Source organism: Terrapene carolina, unplaced genomic scaffold, assembly GCF_002925995.2.
Source record: "Terrapene carolina triunguis isolate 2854851 unplaced genomic scaffold, T_m_triunguis-2.0 Scaffold51443, whole genome shotgun sequence".
NCBI classification, from domain to species: domain Eukaryota; kingdom Metazoa; phylum Chordata; order Testudines; family Emydidae; genus Terrapene; species Terrapene triunguis.
The window spans coordinates 1-19,608 of record NW_020715794.1 but is presented as its reverse complement, the minus strand read 5'-3'; the positions used below and the strand labels follow the sequence as shown (position 1 = coordinate 19,608).

Genomic DNA, 19,608 nt, shown 5'->3' with positions numbered 1-19,608 from the left:
ACAGACAGATGAGAAGGGACGGATCGAGGGGGATCGGGACGGAGGACCGGGGCAGGGATGGGACGATGGAGGGCTGGATGGAAGGAGAACACAGATGGAAGGCTGGACAGATGTCGAGAGATGGATCGGGGGGAGTGAGGATGGATGGGGGGAGCCCAGAGACTTGGCTGCACTAATCCCCCCGCTTCCCCCCACACTCACCGAGGGGCCGCGCTCGCCCCGGGGCCCCGGCTTCCCGGACAGACCCTGCAACAGAGAGAGTCAGTGAGACACAGTCAGGGCATGGGCACCCGTGGGAGAACTCCTCTGCCAGCCAGGGCCCAGCAGGGACCCATAATGTACCCACCCATGGGAGACACACAGGGACCCCCCACGTCCCACCCAGCCCACACAGGGACCCCTCAGCCAGTCAGGGCCCGGCAGGGACCCCTAACACCCACCCCTGGAACCCGCCACCCAGAACCAACCCCCCTCCCAGCCCCCATTAACCCCCCCCCATCCATGGCTCTGCAGGGTCCCCCAACCCCACAGAACCTGCACAGGGATCCCCCAATCCAGGGCTCTACAGAGACCCCACCCATAGGACACCCCCAAGGACACCCTATTCGCAGCTCTATAGGGACCCCCAACTCCAACCCCTATGGGGACCCCACCCCACCCAGGGCTTTGCAGACACCCCCACCTAGAACCATCCCCCATCCAGCCTGTCCCCGGAAGACCCTCCCCCACACCCCAACAGCCTCTCACTCTTCACCCAGCCCCACCAGTAAGTCCCAGTTCCAATCCATCCCTGCGGGGGGTGTCAGCCCTCCCCCAGCAGGACCTGCAGCCCCCTCCCCCAGGTCCCCCCAACAGTTTCCCACATGGGGATGCCTCCTGCGGAGGGAAACATGGACCCCACTCCACCGGGGGGCAGTGGGGGGAGCCGTGCTGGGGGTGGGGGGAGCCATGCCGGGGGGGTGATGGAGGGTTACTCACCCGAGCACCCTTCTCACCATTGGTGCCAGGGAATCCGGGGAAGCCCTGAGATCCCTGTGGAGAGAGAAGAGATGCAGGTTAAGGGGGGTGATGGGGGGCAGAGGGGGGGCAGAGGGGATAGACCCACCGTCCACAGTGCTCACCTTCGGGCCTTGCCGTCCTGGGTATCCGGGAAGACCTGGTACGCCCAGCTTCCCCTGCGAGAGAGAGAGAGAGAGAGATGAGACTAGGGGGACGGGGCACGAGGCCTTTCCCCTTTAGTGGGCGCCGACTCTGATCCAGCCCCAGGGTGGGGGGCTGGCTGTTCAAGGGGGCAGGGAATGGGGCACGGGGCCTTTCCCCTCTAGTGGGTGCCAGCTCCCATCTGGCCCCAGGGTGGGGGGCTGGCTGTTCAGGGGGGCAGGGAACAGGCACATGGGCAGGGGTCCACGCCCTCATGCTCGGCACTGCCCAGTCCTGCCCCATGCTGCCCCGGCTCCTCACCTTCTCTCCCACCAGTCCGAGGGGACCCGGGTCGCCCGAGGGTCCGGTCCGGCCTTTGGGACCTTCCGGTCCATCCTCTCCTCTGGATCCTGGGACACCCACCTCGCCCTGCGGGGGCAGAGAGAACAGGGGTGGGTGAGACTGGCATCGCCAGGAGCAGGCAGGCAGCGAGGGGCGGGGGGCTCCGGGCACAAACTTACCCTGTCTCCTTTCACCCCGAAGTCGCCCTTGAATCCGGGGAATCCGTCCTCACCCTGCAGAGACAGACAGACAGACAGACCGGTGACAGTCAGACAGCCAGAGAGGAAAGGCCAGAAGGAACCAGCAGCTCAGCCAGTCCGACCTCCTGTATGTCACAGGCCACAAGCCTCCCCCCAGCCCCCACTCACTAACCCAGCCCCCGCAATGAGACCGAAGTGCCACAGCCCCCAGGAGACTGGGCTGTTACCTGCCACAGGCTGAGATCGGGGGAGCTGAGGGGCACCAGAGCCCGAGGCTCTGCAATGGCAGGGAAAGGGTTAAGTGAGAGACACACACCCCCCCCAGATAATCCTGGCCAGTGACCCGCCCCCAGGCTGCAGGGGAAGGTGAGAACCCCCAAGTCACTGCCAGACTGAGGGGGGGCGGAATTCCCCCCGACCCCCCCATGGCGATCAGCTACACCCTGCACATGGGTGCAAGGACCAGCCAGCCACGCCCATGGGTGAGATAATGCTGGGTGCCCCCTCAGCGCCCCCCCCCCCCGCCTTCCAGGTTCCATCTCTAGCCAGGGGCGGCCCTGACACTGCAGGGGGAGGAGAGTTAAAACAAAAAACTCAGAATACACTGGGAGGGGGGGGGGGAATCCCTTCCTGACCCCTGGTCAGGGGTCCACAGCTAGGGGGCGCCGTGCACTATTCCCCCAGCCTCGCACTAGGGGGTGCTGTGCACTATTCCCCCAGCCTGGCACTAGGGGGCGCTGTGCACCATTCCCCCAGCCTGGCACTAAGGGGCATGTGCACCATTTCCCCTGCATGGCACCAAGTGGGGCGCTGTGCGTCATTCCCCCAGCACGGCACTAGGGCGTGCAGTGCACTATTCCCCCAGCCGGGCACTAGGGGGCACTGTGCGCTATTCCCCCAGCATGGCACTAGAGCGTGCCATGCACTATTCCCCCAGCCTGGAACTAGGGGGCTCTGTGTGCCATTCCCCCAACCTGGCACTAGGGGGCGCTGTGCGCCATTCCCCCAGCATGGCACTAGGGCGTGCCATGCACCAGTTCCCCAGCCGGGCACTAGGGGGCGCTGTGCGGTGCTGCCAGCATCATGTCTGACCTGCGGTTGAGGGTCGGGGAAGCAGAACTCACCTTCTCACCCTTGTGACCCTTCAGCCCCCGAATTCCATCCACGCCCTGGGAGAGACAGGGAGAGTTCAACAGGGTAAGCTGCACTGCAGAGACCACCCACAGATCTAGGCAGAGAACCCAGGAGTCCTGTCTCCCAGCCGCCCACCCCCGCTCTAATCCACAAGCCCCCCCTCCCCTCCCAGCGCCGGGATAGAACCCAGGAGTCCTGGCTCCCAGCCCCCCCTGCTCTAACCCACTAGCCCCCACTCCCCTTCCAGAGCCGGGGAGAGAACCCAGGAGTCCTGGCTCCCAGCTCTCACCGCTCCCTGCTCTAATCCTCGGACCCTACTCCCCTTCCAGAGCCGGGATAGAACCCAGGAGTCCTGGCTCCCAGCCCCCCCTGCTCTAATCCACTAGCCCCCACTCCCCTTCCAGAGCCGGGGAGAGAACCCAGGAGTCCTGGATCCCATTGGCTACAGTCCTCTTGTCTTGTTTTCCACTCTAGCCAGAATCCTCTTCTCCCCTTGAGGGGCAGGGACCTCCTGGCTTCTGTACCTTCACCCATCCTTACTAAGAATTGTGGGTAATATCCCAGTCCCAAAGAGTCACGCCAAGTCCTGGGACCAATCAGCCGCTTACCTTCACACCACGTGGGCCTGGGTAGCCAATCAGACCTTGGGGACCGGACGGACCCTGCAATAGAGAGAGATTAGACCAATCACAGGGGAGAGTCGCTGGTGTCCCTGCTCCCTACGAGGAGGGGTTAGAATCACGGATGGGAGACATCACCCCACTGACCCGGGGGCTCTGACCCCAGCACGTTGGGGGACAGGGTCTTAGTACCTCACCCCAGCACCTGGGGGGCTGTGACGTGGCCGCCAAGGTCTGAAAGCGCTAGGACTGGGGGGAGGGGGGCTTGACCCCGGTGCCTGAGAGGCGAGGGGATATTGGGGTCTGGGGGGATGATGGGAAGGGGCAGGAGTGGACGTTATCCCCTTACCTGGTTACCTTTGGTTCCCGACGGACCTTCCTTCCCCGGATGCCCCTGAGAGGGAGGGAATGGGAAAGGGAGAAGCCAGAGAGGGATGAACCATTAACACCAGCACCAAAGCACTTAACTCCTGGGCGTTGCTCTGTCCCCCTGCCTGGGGAGCCACCCCAACATCCCCCCTCCGCTCCTGTGGCAAGGGCAGTGCCCCCTGCCTGTGACTCTTGAGGGTGGGGGTGTGGATAAGGGTTGGAGCAGTCAGGGTGCAGGTAGGGGGTAGGGTCCTAGGGGGCCAGTTAGGATGGGGGGAGGGTCTCAGGAGGGGGCAGTCAGGGGACAAGAGGCAGGGAGGCTTAGGTAGGGGGTGGAGTCCTGGGGGGCAGTTAGGGGCAGGGGTCCCAGGAGGGGGCAGTCAGGGGACAAGGAGCGGGGGGGAGGGTTGGGGGTTCTGAGGGGGGCGGGAAGTGGGAGGGGAGGGGGCGGGGCTAGGGCAGGGCTCCTCCCGTCCTCTTTTTTGCTTGCTGAAATATGGTAACCCTAAGCTGGGGTGAGCAGGTTACTCACGGGAGGCCCGTCGGACCCCGGCATGCCGGGGAGGCCAGGTTTGCCTCTGGGACCCTGCAGAGAGAGAGAAAAGTAGAGATCAGAGCAGGCAGAGCAGAGACCCCCGTTGTGTGACCCTGGCCCATGTGGGGGCTGCACAATACTGGGGGGGGGCAGGGTAGGTTCGGGGCACTCACCTTCTCTCCGGGGGGCCCCATAGCACCTTGTGGGCCAGGCAATCCCTGAAAGAGAGACACATGGTCAGATCCAGCCCCCACTGCCCACTCAGAGCCGGGGATAGAACCCAGGAGTCCTGGCTCCCAGCCCCCCTGCTCTAACCACTAGACCCCACTCCCCTCCCAGAGCAGGAACGGAATCCAGGAGTCCTGGCTCCCAGCCTCCCCGCCCCACTGGACCCCGTGTCCCCAGAGCTGGGCTGTTTCAGGGAAAGGGTTTTCCTTACCTGGGTGCCTGGAGTTCCCTGCTGACCTGGGGGGCCTGGCTCACCTTGCGGCCCCTGTAACAGTCAGACACAACTGGAGTTAGAACCAGAGCCACCCGTGTGTTATACAGAAGGGAGAGAGGGCACTGCTGTAGGGGAAGCTCACAACACTGGGATCACTGGATGGGGGCACTGCTGTAGGAGAAGCTCCCAGCACCGAGACCCCATCTGGGGGCACTGCTGTAGGGGAAGCTCGTAACACCCAAGTCCCCAGCTGGGGGCACTGCTGTAGGGGAAACTCGCAGCACCAGAGTCCCCGGCTGGGGGCACTGCAGTAGGGGAAGCTCACAGTGGCAGAGTCCCCGGCTGTGGGGCCCCTAAGGCATTTCCAACCCAGTCCATCGCAGGACCGGGCAGCGCAGACAGACAGACAGACAGCCATGCTGACTCACCAGGTTCCCTTTGGGCCCGATGGGACCATCTATGCCACGCACGCCCTGCGGAGGAGACAGACAGATGGACAGATGGAGGTTAGTGTGGTGGGGGTTATGGGGGCGGGGGGAATTGGGATGCCGTGCGTGGCACTTACCAGAGGCCCGGGGATCCCCGGTGGGCCTTTGGGTCCAAGCAAACCTCTGGGTCCCTGGAGGGAGGGGAGAGACCAGAGTTAGTGAGGCTGTGGGGACAAAGCTGGGCGTGAGTCCCCCCAACGGGGCTATGGGGGGAGCCAGCAATTGCCCCTCACACTACCCTCCCCCCCGCCCAGCAAACACCAGCACAGGTGTGCGCACGCACACAGACACAGACAGATGTGCACACACACACACACCTTGCACCAGCCAGCGCTCCCAGCACCACACTGAGCAAGCAACACACAAGCCCTGGAGCTGAGGACCCCATGAGGACGCTGCTCCGTGGTGCAGACCCTGCCCCTCTCCGATCCCAGACCCTGGGCCACGTGCTGGGGTGAAACCCCAGAGCATCCTGGGACATAGTGCTAAGCCCCCTCAGTTTCAGTGCAACGAGACTCCGCTGGCACCCGTATTAGGAGACGCTGGGCCCTTGTGGAGTCTGCCAGGGGCAGGCACAGGGGGACCCCACAGGCCAGATCCCCAGCTGGTTTCGCTCTGTCCCCAAGGCCTGGCCCCGGACGGCTCATCCGTCCACCCCGTGGGTAGCACCGGGCTAACCCCCAAACAGCTTCCGGGGGCTCGTCCAAAAGGGAACTGCTCTCGGGGAAGAGTTCCGGGCAACGGGGAATCGGGCACCACGTGGGAACGTTCGCTCCGCTCGGGCTGCCGATAAACCCAGGGTTTCAGAGAGTCCAGACGCTTGCATTTGTCCTGGGTTTTACTACCAAATGCGCCAGGAGAAAGGATTTTGGGGGGTTCTCATCCTCCCCCCACCCCCGGCTGTAGCTTTTCCAAACAATGTCAAATCTGTAAATGTAACAGAGGGGGGAAGGGACAGGAGAAAAGAGAAAACAAACCCAACCAAACCCCAACACCTGCCCTAACACCAACGCCTACTACAATCCCAACACCAACCCTAATACCAACTCCAACGTCCACCCCAACCCTAACAACAACCACAATCCTAATGCCAACTCCAACGCCAACTCTGAACCCCAACGCCAACCCTAACGCCAACGCCTACTCCAATCCCAACTCCAACCCTAATACCAACTCCAACACCCACCCCAACCCTAACTCCAACCACAATCCTAACACCAATGCCAAAGCCTACTCCAACGACAACTCCGAACCCCAACGCCTGCCCTAACACCAACTCCTATTCCAATCCCAGCGTCAACCCTAATCCCAACTCCAGCTCCAATCCCAACTCTAACACCAACAACAATCCTACCACCAATCCCAGTGCCAACCCTATCACCAACACTATCCCTAACACCAACTCCAACGTCAACGCCAACTCTAACACCAACTCCAGTCCCAACCAACCCTAATACCAACTGCGATCCCAATGCCAACTCCACCCCACCCCAATGTCAACTCCCACACTAAGCCTAATGCCAACCCTAACCCCAACCCTAGCACCAATTCCAAAGCCCATCTCAACCCTAACGCTAATGGCAGCCCCAATCCCAACACCTAGCCCAATCATAGTGCCAGCCCCAATCCCCTGCCTGGGACCCATTTTCCAAACCGATAGGTCAGAGTGTTCCCTGCACTAGTCGGCGCTCCCCTGTCCAGAGCTGGCTGCATTCCCATCCCACGTCTCCCCAGCAACAGGGCACTAGCACCCCCAGTTTTTGGCCTACCCCTAACGGCGTCTTCAGGGACCCAGGCTGGGATTTTCAAAAGGAGTCTAGGGCCCAATGTGGATCCCTTCCACGCCGTGCCAACCCTTGGCTAAATCCTGCCAATTTCAAATTCGCCCCCTCCACACTGCCAGCTCCTGGGGCACCAAGGAGTCCAGTCCAATACCAGGGGTGCCGGAGGCACAGAAGAGGGGGCAGTTTGGACACAGCTGGGAGCAGATGGAGGTTTGGGGGTAACCCATTAACTGGCTTGTTTCTGCTGAAGTGAGGGGGGTGAAGCAGTTAACGTTGGGCTTTGATTTTGCCATCAGTAGGTTCAATGGTTAATGGTGATTTTATGGAGAGGGGTTAACACAGGGGTGGGCAAAATATGACCCGCGGGCCACGTCCGACCCATCAGACCTTTTAATCCAGCCCTCGAGCTCCCGTTGGCGTGCGGGGTCAGGGGCTTGCCCCACTCCGCATGTGCCGTGGCTCTGCGTGGCTCCCGGACGCAGCGGCACGGCCCCCCTCCGGCTCCTACATGTAGGGGCAGCCAGGGGGTTCCTCATACTGCCCCCGCCCCAAACATCAGCTCTGCAGCTCCCATTGGCTGGGAACCGCAGCCAATGGGAGTTGTGGGGGCGGCACCTGCGGACGGGGCAGCACGCAGAGCCGCATGGCCGGTGCCGCGCCTCCACGTAGGAGCTGGAGGGGAGACATGCCGCTGCTTCTGGGAGCTGCTTGAGGTAAGTGCCGCCCGGAGCCTGCATCCCTGAGCCTCCCGCTGCGCCCCAGCCCTGATCCCCCTCCTGCCCTCCGAACCCCTCGGTCCCAGCCTGGAACCCCCTCCTGCACCCCAAACCCCTCATCCCCAGCCCCACCCCAGAGTCTGCACCCCCAGCCGGAGCCCTCACCCCCTCCTGCACCCCAACCCCCTGCCCCAGCCCAGAGCCCCCTCCCGCACCCTGAACTCCTCATTTCTGGCTCCACCCCAGAGTCCACACCCCCAGCCGGAGCCCTCACCCCCTCCCACACCTCAAGCTCCAATTTCGTGAGCATTCATGGCCCGCCATACAATTTCCATACCCAGATGTGGCCCTCGGGCCAGAAAGTTTGCCCACCCCTGGGTTAACAACACAGAGCTGAGAGCCAAGGGGTTGAGAATCAAGGCTCAGCTGGGGCAGTTGCCTGCCCTCAGAGCAGTGGTTTCAGGCCCTCTGCAGACTCAGGCAGGGCCAGAAAAGTGTGGATCATGGGGCCCAATTCCATGGAGTGGAGGGGGAGTAAATCCCGGGGGGGGCAGGGTAAATGGGGCCCCGATTATCCCTCTGCACCACCCTGGGGAGCTGCCCCCTCTCACACTGGCAGACTGGCAGGGAGGGGACGTACCGGTTCTCCAGGGAGCCCTCTGGGGCCGACCTCTCCATCGTCTCCCTGGGGGAAGAGAAAAAGGGGGTGAGGCAGAGAACGGGGAGGGGGAGCAAGCTCAGCTCCCCCCAGCCATCCCTGCTCCCCGTTTCCAGCTCCCTCTGCTCCCCCCACCTCCAGCCCCCTCCATCTCCCCATTCCCCCTCTCCCTGTTCCCCTCAGCTCTCCCACAGCTCCCTCCCCAGGGAGCCACCCCAGCTCCCCTCAGTCTCCCTCCCACCCCCCAGACCCTCCAATGAGCAGTTACTCACCCGCTGCCCGTCCTCACCAGGGGGGCCTGGGATGCCTTGGGAACCCGTCTCACCCTGCGGGGACAAAGCCGTGGATCAGCTGGGTGGGGAGCCATGGGGGCTGTGTACATGGGATGCGCAGGGGCTTTACGGGTGGCTGTGTGTGATGGGGGCACAGCTGCATGTGCCGTGGGGGTGAGTGTGACTGAGTATGTAATTGCAGGGCGGGGGGTGCATCGCAAATGTGCCGGATGTGTATGTGTTGTGCTGTGAACTGTGTGCAGCTGTGTTGTTGTGTGCATGTGTACAATTGCAGGTGTGCTGTGTGTACTATGTTTGTGTGACTGCACGTGTGTGGGGCTGTGTGTGAATGCAGTGGCTTTGTGTGTATTGTTGCGTATCTGAGTGTGTGCACAGATAGTTAGGAGAACGTTAGCGTGTGCGTGGTTGTGTCTATGTGACTGTGTGATTGCACACACCTGGCTGCACAAGTGGGAGGATGTGTATGTACTGCGCGGTGCGCTGTGTTTGTGGTGACACGGCTGTGGGGATGTGCGTGGTTGTGCGTGTGTAGTGTTCCGCCTGGCTGTGGCTGTGTGCGTTGCGCAGGGTGCGTAAGACTGTGAGTAGATTTTGAGGCCAGAAGGGCTCAGCTGCCCCTGTGTCGCTCCGGACGTCGGTCTGCCCCGAAACAAGCCCTGCTGGAACTAGACTGTGTATATCTGTGTGCGTAGATACGCTTGTGTGTGCTGGTAGGCGGCGTGTGACTGCGAAGGGGGGGCAGCGGCTCTGGCTGTGTGATGTACAGTTGTGTGTGTATCAATGCTCAGAGGGGGGTGCACAATTGTGTAGCACACACATGGGCTGGCCAGAACTGACCGCGGGGTCACCCCATCTCTCAGGGAGATCCCAACAGTGCACCAGGACTGTCCCCCCACCACCACCACCACGAGGCGCCCGGCCAACGTGACTCACCCTGTACCCCTTGTCCCCCGGCAGCCCCGGCAACCCGTCAAAGCCTCGGTCGCCCTGCGGAGAGAAGCACAGAACAGCTCCCTGAGCCAGCACGCCCCAGCTGGGGAGACGCCCCTGCAGGACCCCCTCCCAGCCAGGGCACCCCATCCCCGGGAGGTGGGCTGCAAATCCCCATTGGGAACGAGGGTGGGCCCCCGGGGATCCCTGTTCTGAAGCAGTGATGTTCCCACACGGAACGGGAGGGTCGCTGGTTGAGTTAGTGGGTCTCCAACGTGCTAGAGTGGATCTCTGGTGCACGAGGATCACCACGCTGCGTGGGTGGGTTACCAGGACAGTGCATCACCAGGAGATTCATGTACGCACTGAGTGGATCACTCACACAGCAAATGACTAGATCACTAATGGATCGTCATGCTGAATGAGTGAGTTACTAGAAGAGTGGATTACCCTTGGATTCATGCACACTCAGTGGATAACCAGCTCAGGTGATCTAGTGATCTTCAATGCCTTCACCTCATGAACTATTGATGGATTCGTAGGGGCAGTGACCTAGTGGATTACCAGCAACGCAACCTACTGGATCAACACTGCTACAGTCCAGTGGGTCACCAGAGCAGTGACCTACTGGATCATCCATGGATCTACAGTGCTGGGACCTAGTGGATCACCAGCCTATGGAGGCCAGCTCACACCCAGTGCCTTGTCCACGGAAGCCATGACCCCGTTACCTTAACGCCATGCTCCCCAGGCATCCCCCGAGCGCCGTCGGCTCCAGCACGACCCTGCCAGAGAGACACAGAGATGGGGTGAGAGGAGGCTCTCCGGGCACAGAACTGCCCCCACCCTGGGGTATCCCCGTCAGGATCCACACACTTACCCTCCTTCCAGGCTTCCCCGGGGGGCCAGACAGGCCCTGCGGCCCGCGGGGTCCCTACAGAGAGAGAGGGAGGGAAAGGGTGAGCAGAGCTTCCCCCACAAGCAGCATGGGGGGGAGAGAAGAGGGAGAAATGGGGGTGGGAGCTCTCCAGGGTCCGAGGGGCTAATGGGGATTCTGGGGGGTCAGATCAGGGTTAGGCTCCAGGGTGGGACGGGGCTCATGGGGTCAGACGGGGGGGTTCTTTCCTAGTGTCTGAAGGGTTAATGAGGGGTGGGGTGGCAGAGAGCGGTAACAAAGGGTAAACAGAGGGGCGGGCGGCAGCGACCCCGGCTCTGGGTCAGGGTTATAAGTCACAGGAGCCTGTGATCCAAACAGCCCAGAATAAATCCAGCGTCGAACCAGGGGTCAGAGGTCACTTGCCAGCGTCACGGGTTAGACATCAAGGTCAGGGGCCACTAATCGTGAGTTAGGGGCACAGAACAGAGGTGGGGGTCACGGGTCATTCACGCTGGTCGGGGCCAATGATTGGGAGCCAGGTTCAGAGACCAGGGTCATGGGCTGGAGAGAGAGGTCAGGGTGAAGGGGTCAGAGGTCAGTGACAGGGGTCATGTCCATGGGTTGGAGCAAGAGGTCAGGGCAGGAGCCAGGGGTCAGAGTCGGGGTCGTGCTGGGCTCCAACCCCCCCATCTCCTGCCAAGGCCAAGCCTGTTACCTGGGGTCCGAAGTCTCCGGCTTCCCCCTTCAGCCCGGAGCCCCCTGGCTGCCCCTGGAATGAGACAGCAGAGCAGAGGGGGTTACAGGGGGGCAGCACGTGGGCTCAGGGCCACAACCCTCCCCACAATCTCCCCAGGGTGCTGGGACCCACAGAACCCGGGGACGTGAAATTCCAGTGACACCAGCCCCCCGCCCTACCCCCTGCCCCACACCCCAGGGCACTGGGACCCACAGAACCTGGGGACGTGACATTCCAGTGACACCAGCCCCACAGCCCCACATGCCCAGAGCATGGGAAACACAAGGACATGAAGCCCTAGTGACTCCAGCACTCCGTGTCCCACCCCAGGGACAAGCCGACACGTCCCCCTAAGCCCTGACACCCACTCCCACATCCCCAAAGCACCAGCCATCAAGCGATGCCTCCTCCCAAGCCCGGCCCAGAGCAGGTACCTACCAGGGGCCCAGGCCGGCCGGTGTATCCCATGGGTCCTGGGGGGCCACGCAGGGCCATCTGGGGGGGAGAGAGGAGAAGGAGAATTAGACTGCAGCAAGCCAGGATCCCAGCCAAACACAGAATAAAGCAGGGAATAAGGGCTGGGACCAGAACAGGGCTGAACAGGAAACATGGGGATCCAGAAAATTACTGGGGCTTGGGGGGTAAGAATGGGGTCCTAGTTGGAGATCTAAGAGGGGAATAAAACATGAATTTATCAGCATCGATAGACTGGAGGGGAAACAGCGACACTCGGTGTTCTAGAAATGAAGCTACAGACTTACTGGGCTTTTAGGAAAAAGCACATTGTGATGTCAGCGGGGTTCTAGAAGGGGACAATCATGGTCCTAGAATTAGGGTTCTAGAGGGGTGACAAGTTGGGGCCTCATTGGAGTTCTAGAACAGGGGAAACTGTGATTTGCTCCGCACTCGGGAGGGTTAATAAGGTTTGAGGTTTGAAGGGAAGATAAATCAAATCACAGTTTTAAGGCAATGATCCATGATAGTCTTGGGGTTCTAGAAATGCAGTAAACTGTTTTGTGACACTTGTAAGGGTTCTAGGTGGGCATAGATTGTAACCCCCGCGGTTCCAGAGAGCAGTCGATTGTAATCTCGTCCTGGTTCTAGAAGGGCAGTACACTGAGATGTTGTTGAAGAGCTACTTAACCATAAGGTTATGAATGAACCTAGAAGGATAAGAAACGGGGATCTGCTGAGATTCTAGAAAGGTGACAAACCATTATCCTGCCATTCTAGAGTGGCAGTAAATTGTGACCTTGGGGAAGCTCTGGAAGGGCACTGACCACTATTTGGTATGGGATCTTAAAGAACAATAAAAGAGTGACCCTTAACATGGTTCTAGAAAGGTAATAAATTGTGATCCCACTGAGGCTCTAGAAAGGTGACAACCCATTGGTATCTGGGTTCTCGATTACCAAATTTATCAGGGCTCCAGGGAAGAGAATAAGGCAGGATCTTTTCCAGGCTCCTTGGATCCCCGACCCAGCCCAACTCTCCCTGCCCTGTCTCCATCTGGACTTACCCGGGCTTGCTGTAAGATGGCCTGCGCTTGTGCCTCTTGTGCTGACACCGCAGGCCCCTTGTCTCCACCGCTGCTCCCAAACCGGAACTGGGGGACAAACGACAAACCTTCAGCTGTGAAAATCACACTGCCGCCATCCCAGAACTGGGCTCCTGGGAGACATGCCCGGAGCCCTTCCTAGAGCTCCAGATCCCAAGGCCTGCTCTGTCCTTCACACTTCACAATGGGCGGAGGGGGGCAGATCACATTGCCAGAGTTCCCCTGGCCTGTTCTAGACTCCCAGAGATTTACTGCAACCTATCCAATTCCGGGCTGCATTCTTGGTATTCCCCCTTCTCGTCTAGACTCACACATATCCACTGCATGCTCTATGGTTCTAGGTAATACTACTAGAGTGCCCATTTCTGTTCCATACTCACATAAGCTCACTGTATATCCTTGCTAGTTTCAGGTAATGCTATCAGGGTTCACCCTTCTGTTCTAGACTCCCATAGACTCCCTGCATCATCTTTGGTTCTAGATAATGCTATTAGCACTAGCCTTTCGGTTCTCAACTCACTGTACTCTCCAGTTCTAGATCACGCTACGAGAGCTCTCCCTTCTATCCTAAATTCCCATATCCCTATTATATTATCTACATTTCTAGAGAACAGCACCAGAGTCCTCCTGTCCTGTTCTAGATTCCACGCAGGCCCATCCACTGTGCAATCTCCAGTTCTAGATCACAGGTTTTTCTTCTGATCTAGACCTAGACATCTTCTCTGGTTTTAGGTAATATTTGTAGAATCCATCTCATCTGTTACAGATTTATACTCTGACATTGTCACGGAGTGTGGGGGGACTCAGGGCCCTGCACCCCCGGCATCCTGCGATTCACCATGACTCTCAGCCAGCCAGTAAAGCAGAAGGTTTATTTAGACGACAGGAATACAGTCCAAGACAGGTCTTGCAGGCACAGACAACAGGACCCCCCTCAGTTAGGTCCATCTTGGGGTCCCCGGGCACCCTAGCCCCCCTGGGAGGTCAGAGCCCTGTCTGCCTCCCAGCCATGGTCACTAGCCAGCTTCTCCCACTCTGCCTTCAGCGACCCCTCCCACAGCCTTTGTTCAGTTTCCCGGGCAAAGGCGTCACCTCACCTCTCCCCCTTCCTGGGTTCTCATGTTACATGCTCAGGTATTCTCCCTTGGTCAGTCTCCCCTCCCCCCATGCAGACTATCCTAGCCACACTCCCCTGTCAGCATTCACAGACCACAGTAAGAACAGTCCCAGTTCGTCACAGACATACCTCTGTTTTAGGAGTTACTCTCTGGGTTCTACATTCAAATAGCCCCACTACATACTAACCAGGACTAGCTAAGAGAGTCAGCCTCCTCTCTCCCATATCTTAGATCCTCACAGATCCACTCTACAATCTTCAGTTCTAGATCACAGTACTAGAGTTCCCCCCTTTTTGTTTTAGACTCCAGCTGACCCACTGTATCCTCCCCAGTTCTAGGTAACACCATCTCTGTTCTCTCATCCCTTTTAAATCCCTACAGGTCCATCTATCCTCTCTGGTTCTAGGCCATACTATCAGAGTTCCTCTTGTTTTATTCTAGACCCTGCAGGCCCACAGTATAGTCTACGGAATTAGGTATCTGAGTTCTTGAGCCCCACAGACCCATTGTATCACCTACTAGTTCTGGATACTGCTAGCTGAATCCCCATGCCTGCCCTAGACTTCCACAGACACATCATATTGTCCCTAGTTCTAGGTAACACAATGAGAGTCTTCCCTGATTTATTCAAGACCCACAAACCCACATGATCCTTTCTGGTTCTAGATCACACAATTAATTCCCCTGGTTTTATTCTAGACCTGAGAGCCCCCACCTTCCATACACTTCCTTGGTCCAGCTCCCACAAGTATTTCTTCTAGTTTTATTCTAGATCCCACAGAGCCACCCCAGTTCTAGGTTACCCTATCAGCACCTTCACCTGCTGTTCTAGACCCTAATCAGCCTATGTTCGCCCATTCCATTCCAGACTGCAGCAGCCCCATCATTATCCATCAAACACCTCCTTACTCACAGGGAGCATGAGAGACGTGCCAGGAGGTCCAGGCGTCCCATCCGAGCCAGGGAGACCTGAACGGCCAGGAGGACCCTGTTGGAGAGAGAGGCAGAGCGGGAGGTTATTGCATTGGGGGGGGGTTCCGATCGTCCCCTCAGACAGTGCTGCTGCTGCCCCTGCCCTTCTCAGCACCCACAGCTCCCCCAGCGATGCGCCGATCTTCCCCCCACACAGTGCCAGTCTCATATTCTCCCAGCACCCTGACACACACTGACCCTTGCCGGGATCTCTGGTCTATCCCCAAACACCCCAGGCCATCGGCGCTGCGTATGCATACATGTGCACAATCACACACGCTAACGCATGCACACTCCCAGGCACTCACACGCACAGCGCCTTCTCCAGCCAAGGGGGCACAATGACATCCCACCCCAGCGCACACTCGCGCCTCCCCGTGCAAACACCCACTCACTCCTCCCTTGGAAGGGGGGCCGCGGTCTCCCCCAGAGCTGATGCTGGACCCACAACCCCTGCCATGGGGCCAGGTTCCAGCTCGCACTCACCCTCTCGCCAGGATCTCCTGTGGGTCCCGGGGGGCCCTGTGTGCCCGGCGGCCCCGATATGCCCTGAGGAAACACATGAGACACACACAGTGAGGTTAATGCACCAGCAGGGGGATCTGCCCCCAGCCCCAGAGCTTCCCCCAGAACTCCCCGGACAGACAGACAGACAGGCTCTTACCGCAGGTCCCTCAGGGCCGGGGGGGCCCTCCACCAGCATTCCCTGCAGAACAAGAGGCAGAGAACAGGGTTACGCCAGCAACAGGCCCGGGTGGGGCGAGGGCACAGCGGGCCGGGGGGGGGGGGAATAGAGCCCCCAGCTGAGGAGGCCTTGGGCAGACACGGCCCCGGCCATGAGGTGCCCTAGAGAGACTGGGGACTGCCCAGGTGAGTTTGAAAAGGGGGAGGATCTCCTGGCTCATCCACACCCCTCGCCCACTCCCCCCTTCAGGAGAGAGGGCCATGGACTGTGCACACACGACTGTGCACCCTCCCACGCACACAGACATATACTAACCCAAACATGCAAATACGGTGGCATGCATGCACCAGGGTGTGCAAATACACACACACACACGCCATGGTGCGTAACAGATGCACACGCATGGGAACTAACACCTACATGCAAACTAGATGTGCACACACAGGCACTCGCAAATACACATTTGCACACGCATACACAATTGTGCACAGGAACAGGTGCAAGCACTGACAGACAGATGCAAATGTGAATCTGCATGCAGGGGCCTGTGCAAACTCATGCACACACTCAGAGGCACATGCAACATATGTGCACACGCATGATTTTTCACACTTAAGGTGTGACAATACATATATGCTTGTTCACACAGGTGTGTGCAGACACGCACACATGTCCCATCCTGCCATGCGCACCCTGCCCCCCTGCATACATACACTCGTCTGTGCCTGATCATCACACTACAGATCACTACGTCCATCGCACACACACACCCCGGGGGGGCTCCAGGCCCAGGTGACCTGTGACGGGGCATGCAGGGCGCGCTGATCCCTGACTAGGGCAGGGGCTGAGACAGGACAGGAGGCGCTGGGGGGGCTCTGTCCCATGTACAGCAGGATATCCTGCATTGGGGGGGCTGCATGGGGTGGGGCACCCAGGGCCTGGACTATGCAGAGATGGGCAACGTCCAGGCACGAACAATGGAGGGGCTGGTGGGAGCAATTGGTCTCCCCCAACCCGTCGACGCAGGGACCTACCGGTTCCATGACGGCCGGCTCTCCCTTCTCTCCTTTGTAGCCTCTGACTCCGCGCACAGCCTGGGGGTAACACACATATAACCGCAAAGAGGGGCCCGGTCAATATAACGCACCCGAGGCCCCACTCTGGCACCCTCCCAGCCCTGCAAATCCCAGCTCCCACACCGGGAGGCAGGGCTCGTCCAGCACCACTCAGCCGCACCGCCCCAGGCTCTGTTAACGGAGGCTCCCTATCCCCCATGGTCTGAGGAAAAGTGAAGCAAAGTCTGAGTCAAAACTGGTGCAAGGGCTCAGTGAAAATGGAGCAGGGTCCAAGCGAGGTGCAAATAAAAGTGGAGCTCATCTCACTAAATTCGGAGTAAAATAGGAGTAAAGTTTGAGTAAAACTGGAGAAAGCTCTGAAAACGGAGCAGGATCTGTGTAAATGTGGAGTAAAGTCTGAGTAAAAATGGAGTACACATGGAGCAAAAATCTGCATTTAAATGGAGCAGGGTCTGAATAAAAGTGGAGTAAAGGTGAAGAAAATGCAAATCAGGGTCTATGTAAATGTGGAGTAAAGTCTGAGTGAAACTGGAGTAAGGTCTGCATTTCCGTGGAGCAGAGTCTGTGTAAATGTGGAGTAAAGTCTGAGTAAAGCTAGAGTAAACCTGGGGCAGGTTCTGTGTAAGGCCCCAGGATTTTGTCCCAACCCTTCAGTTACCCTCCTGGGACCTAGGCAGACACGGCTGCCGTTTCTCATTGGAGCCCATCCTCACCCCTAACAGCCCCCTTGGAGCCTCTGGGCCTGTTGAGTTAGGATGCTCTGTTAGCTCTGAGCTAATCAATGCATCGCGACCCACAGCGGCTCTGAACGGAAACGGAGGACAGGTTACATCACCAGGTGAAACACACCCCAGGGGAGGGGGTCATGGGGAGGAGACATTTAAAGGCCCACATCTGGAGATGCCCCTGGCCCTGAATCCCCAGCCCCATTGAGATGGCAGCGTGGGGGGAGGGGAATTACCGCACCCCTTTTGGGGGTTATCCCCCCAAATCGGTAATTGACACCAGCACTGACAATACTCAGGGAGGTGGGTGAATAACAGAGATGGCTGTACATGGGGATGACATCACAGGGCGTAAGATGACATCACAGAGTGGGGATGCCCTGGCGGGTTAGGGGCATTGCCAAGGCAGAGGATGTCATGGCTACAACATCCGGTGCAATGCCATCGGGGCATGACAGGCACATCTCTGAACATACGAGGTGGGGGAGAGGGTGCTGATGTCACTCTGAGCAAGAAGTGACCTCACAAGAGAGGAAGCGCATCACAGGAAATGGAATGGCGGAGGGAAAGTGACACAATGGTCAGTGAGGTGCAGGGAAGGACTGCCAAAGACAGGAAGCGACCACCACACTGGACAGGAAGTGAAGGCAGCGAACAGGAAGTGATGCCACACTGGACAGCCATGACCCCTACGATGCCAAGCAGGAAATGACCATGACACAACAGTAAATGCTGACAAGGAGGCAAGGATGCCACAAACAAGGAAGTGACACCACACAGGAAGTGACAACATGGCAAACAGCAATGACACCATGAAAAGCAGGAAGTGACACATCAACAAAAGGAATTAACACATCAGAAAGCGATATCACGGCAAATAGGAAGTGATGCCAGGACACACCAACAAATGGCCACAAACAGGAAGTGACACCACAACGATAACAACACAGAGCCATGAATGGGAAGTGACATCTCAACAAACAGGAAGTGACACCATGAGACACCAACACAGGACCACAAACAGGAAGTGACACCACAATAGGAAATGCCGCCAACAAAAGACCACAAACAGGAAGTGACACCACAACAAACAGGAAGCGACCGCCGAAAGACCATCCATGAGAGGCCAGCAGGAGGAAGGGCCCGAGGACACATCCCCCGTGCCCCACTTACGCCTCCATTCTGGGGGGTCTCTGCGGAGAGCACGGGCCCCAGCTCTGATGGCTCGGCTCCCTCGGGAAAGTCCTTATAGACATACTCGTACTCCTGCCCCGTCACAGCTGTGTCCTCCCCCGTCACGTACTCCTCCACAAGCACCTCGTCCTCACCCGGAGCGGCAGGGGGCGGGCTGGGAGCCTCCTGCCCCACGGGATGGGGGAGAAGGGGAGAATGAGAAGAAACCCAGCAACGCATTAATGCACAGCACGGCACCTACTGGGAGACAGGCTCAAGGAGATGTGCCAAAACTGGATCCACCAGACCTCCTTGACTCCCAGCCCCCTCTCTCCCGGCTCTAACCCATTAGACCCCATTCTCCGCCCAGAGATGGAAATAGAACCCAGGAGTCCTGACCCCCAGTCCCAAATCCTCAGTCCTTTCCCCACAGACCCCTATCTCTGCCCCCTGGAGCCTCTCCCCCAGGATCTCCATCTCTTCCATCGTGGGATCAGCACAGAGGCAGCTCTCGGGGGACCAGCCCTGAATTGCATGGGGAGGCTTTAAGGCCCCACCCCACTGAGACAGATAGTGGGGCTGTGGGAACTAGGGCGGAGCTAGACCTCGCCCTGGAGCCAGCTCAGCCCCCTGCTCCTTCCCATCCAGCCCCTTAGCCACCCCTCAGTCCAACCCCAGGGCGGTTACCTCAGCCCAGGGCTCCAAGGGGGAGGGGGGAGTCACCTCCAGCCCCATTGTCTCCTCCCAGTAGTCACCATCAGGGTCCTGGTCAGGGGGTAGGGTATAATCCAGGTACTCGCCAGCCCCCCAGGGCTCCTCTGTAGGGGACAGCCCCACATCCTGGGCGGGGGGGGGGGGGTTCAGGGGTCGCCAGGGCCAGGGGGGAACAGGGTTGGAACAGCAGTCATGGGAGCAGGGGAAGAAAGATGGATGGATGGATATGCAGATGGATGGATGGATGGATATGCATGAGGACAGATGGATAGATGAATGGATATGCACGTGAATGGATGGATGGATATGCATGAGGACAGATG

The 19,608-nt window shown here is 59.0% G+C and overlaps 1 protein-coding gene across 1 annotated transcript; it reads right to left on the bottom strand.

The window, feature by feature from the left end:
- Positions 1-64: 64 nt before the first annotated feature.
- Positions 65-19,423, bottom strand: LOC112124451 (collagen alpha-2(XI) chain-like; the record flags this gene model as incomplete). Its single annotated transcript, XM_026647177.2, has 27 exons — positions 19,259-19,423; positions 18,572-18,757; positions 16,632-16,691; positions 15,577-15,618; positions 15,399-15,461; positions 14,854-14,928; positions 12,784-12,870; positions 11,703-11,759; positions 11,244-11,297; positions 10,532-10,585; positions 10,383-10,436; positions 9,655-9,708; positions 8,701-8,754; positions 8,411-8,455; positions 5,348-5,401; positions 5,211-5,255; positions 4,780-4,833; positions 4,514-4,558; positions 4,338-4,391; positions 3,786-3,830; positions 3,425-3,478; positions 2,807-2,851; positions 1,662-1,715; positions 1,462-1,569; positions 1,122-1,175; positions 979-1,032; positions 65-246 (listed from the first exon to the last, which is right to left on the bottom strand). Coding segments are annotated over exons 1-27 (1,781 nt in total), but the record flags the coding sequence as incomplete, so codon positions are not given.
- Between the last annotated feature and the right edge of the window lie 185 nt (positions 19,424-19,608).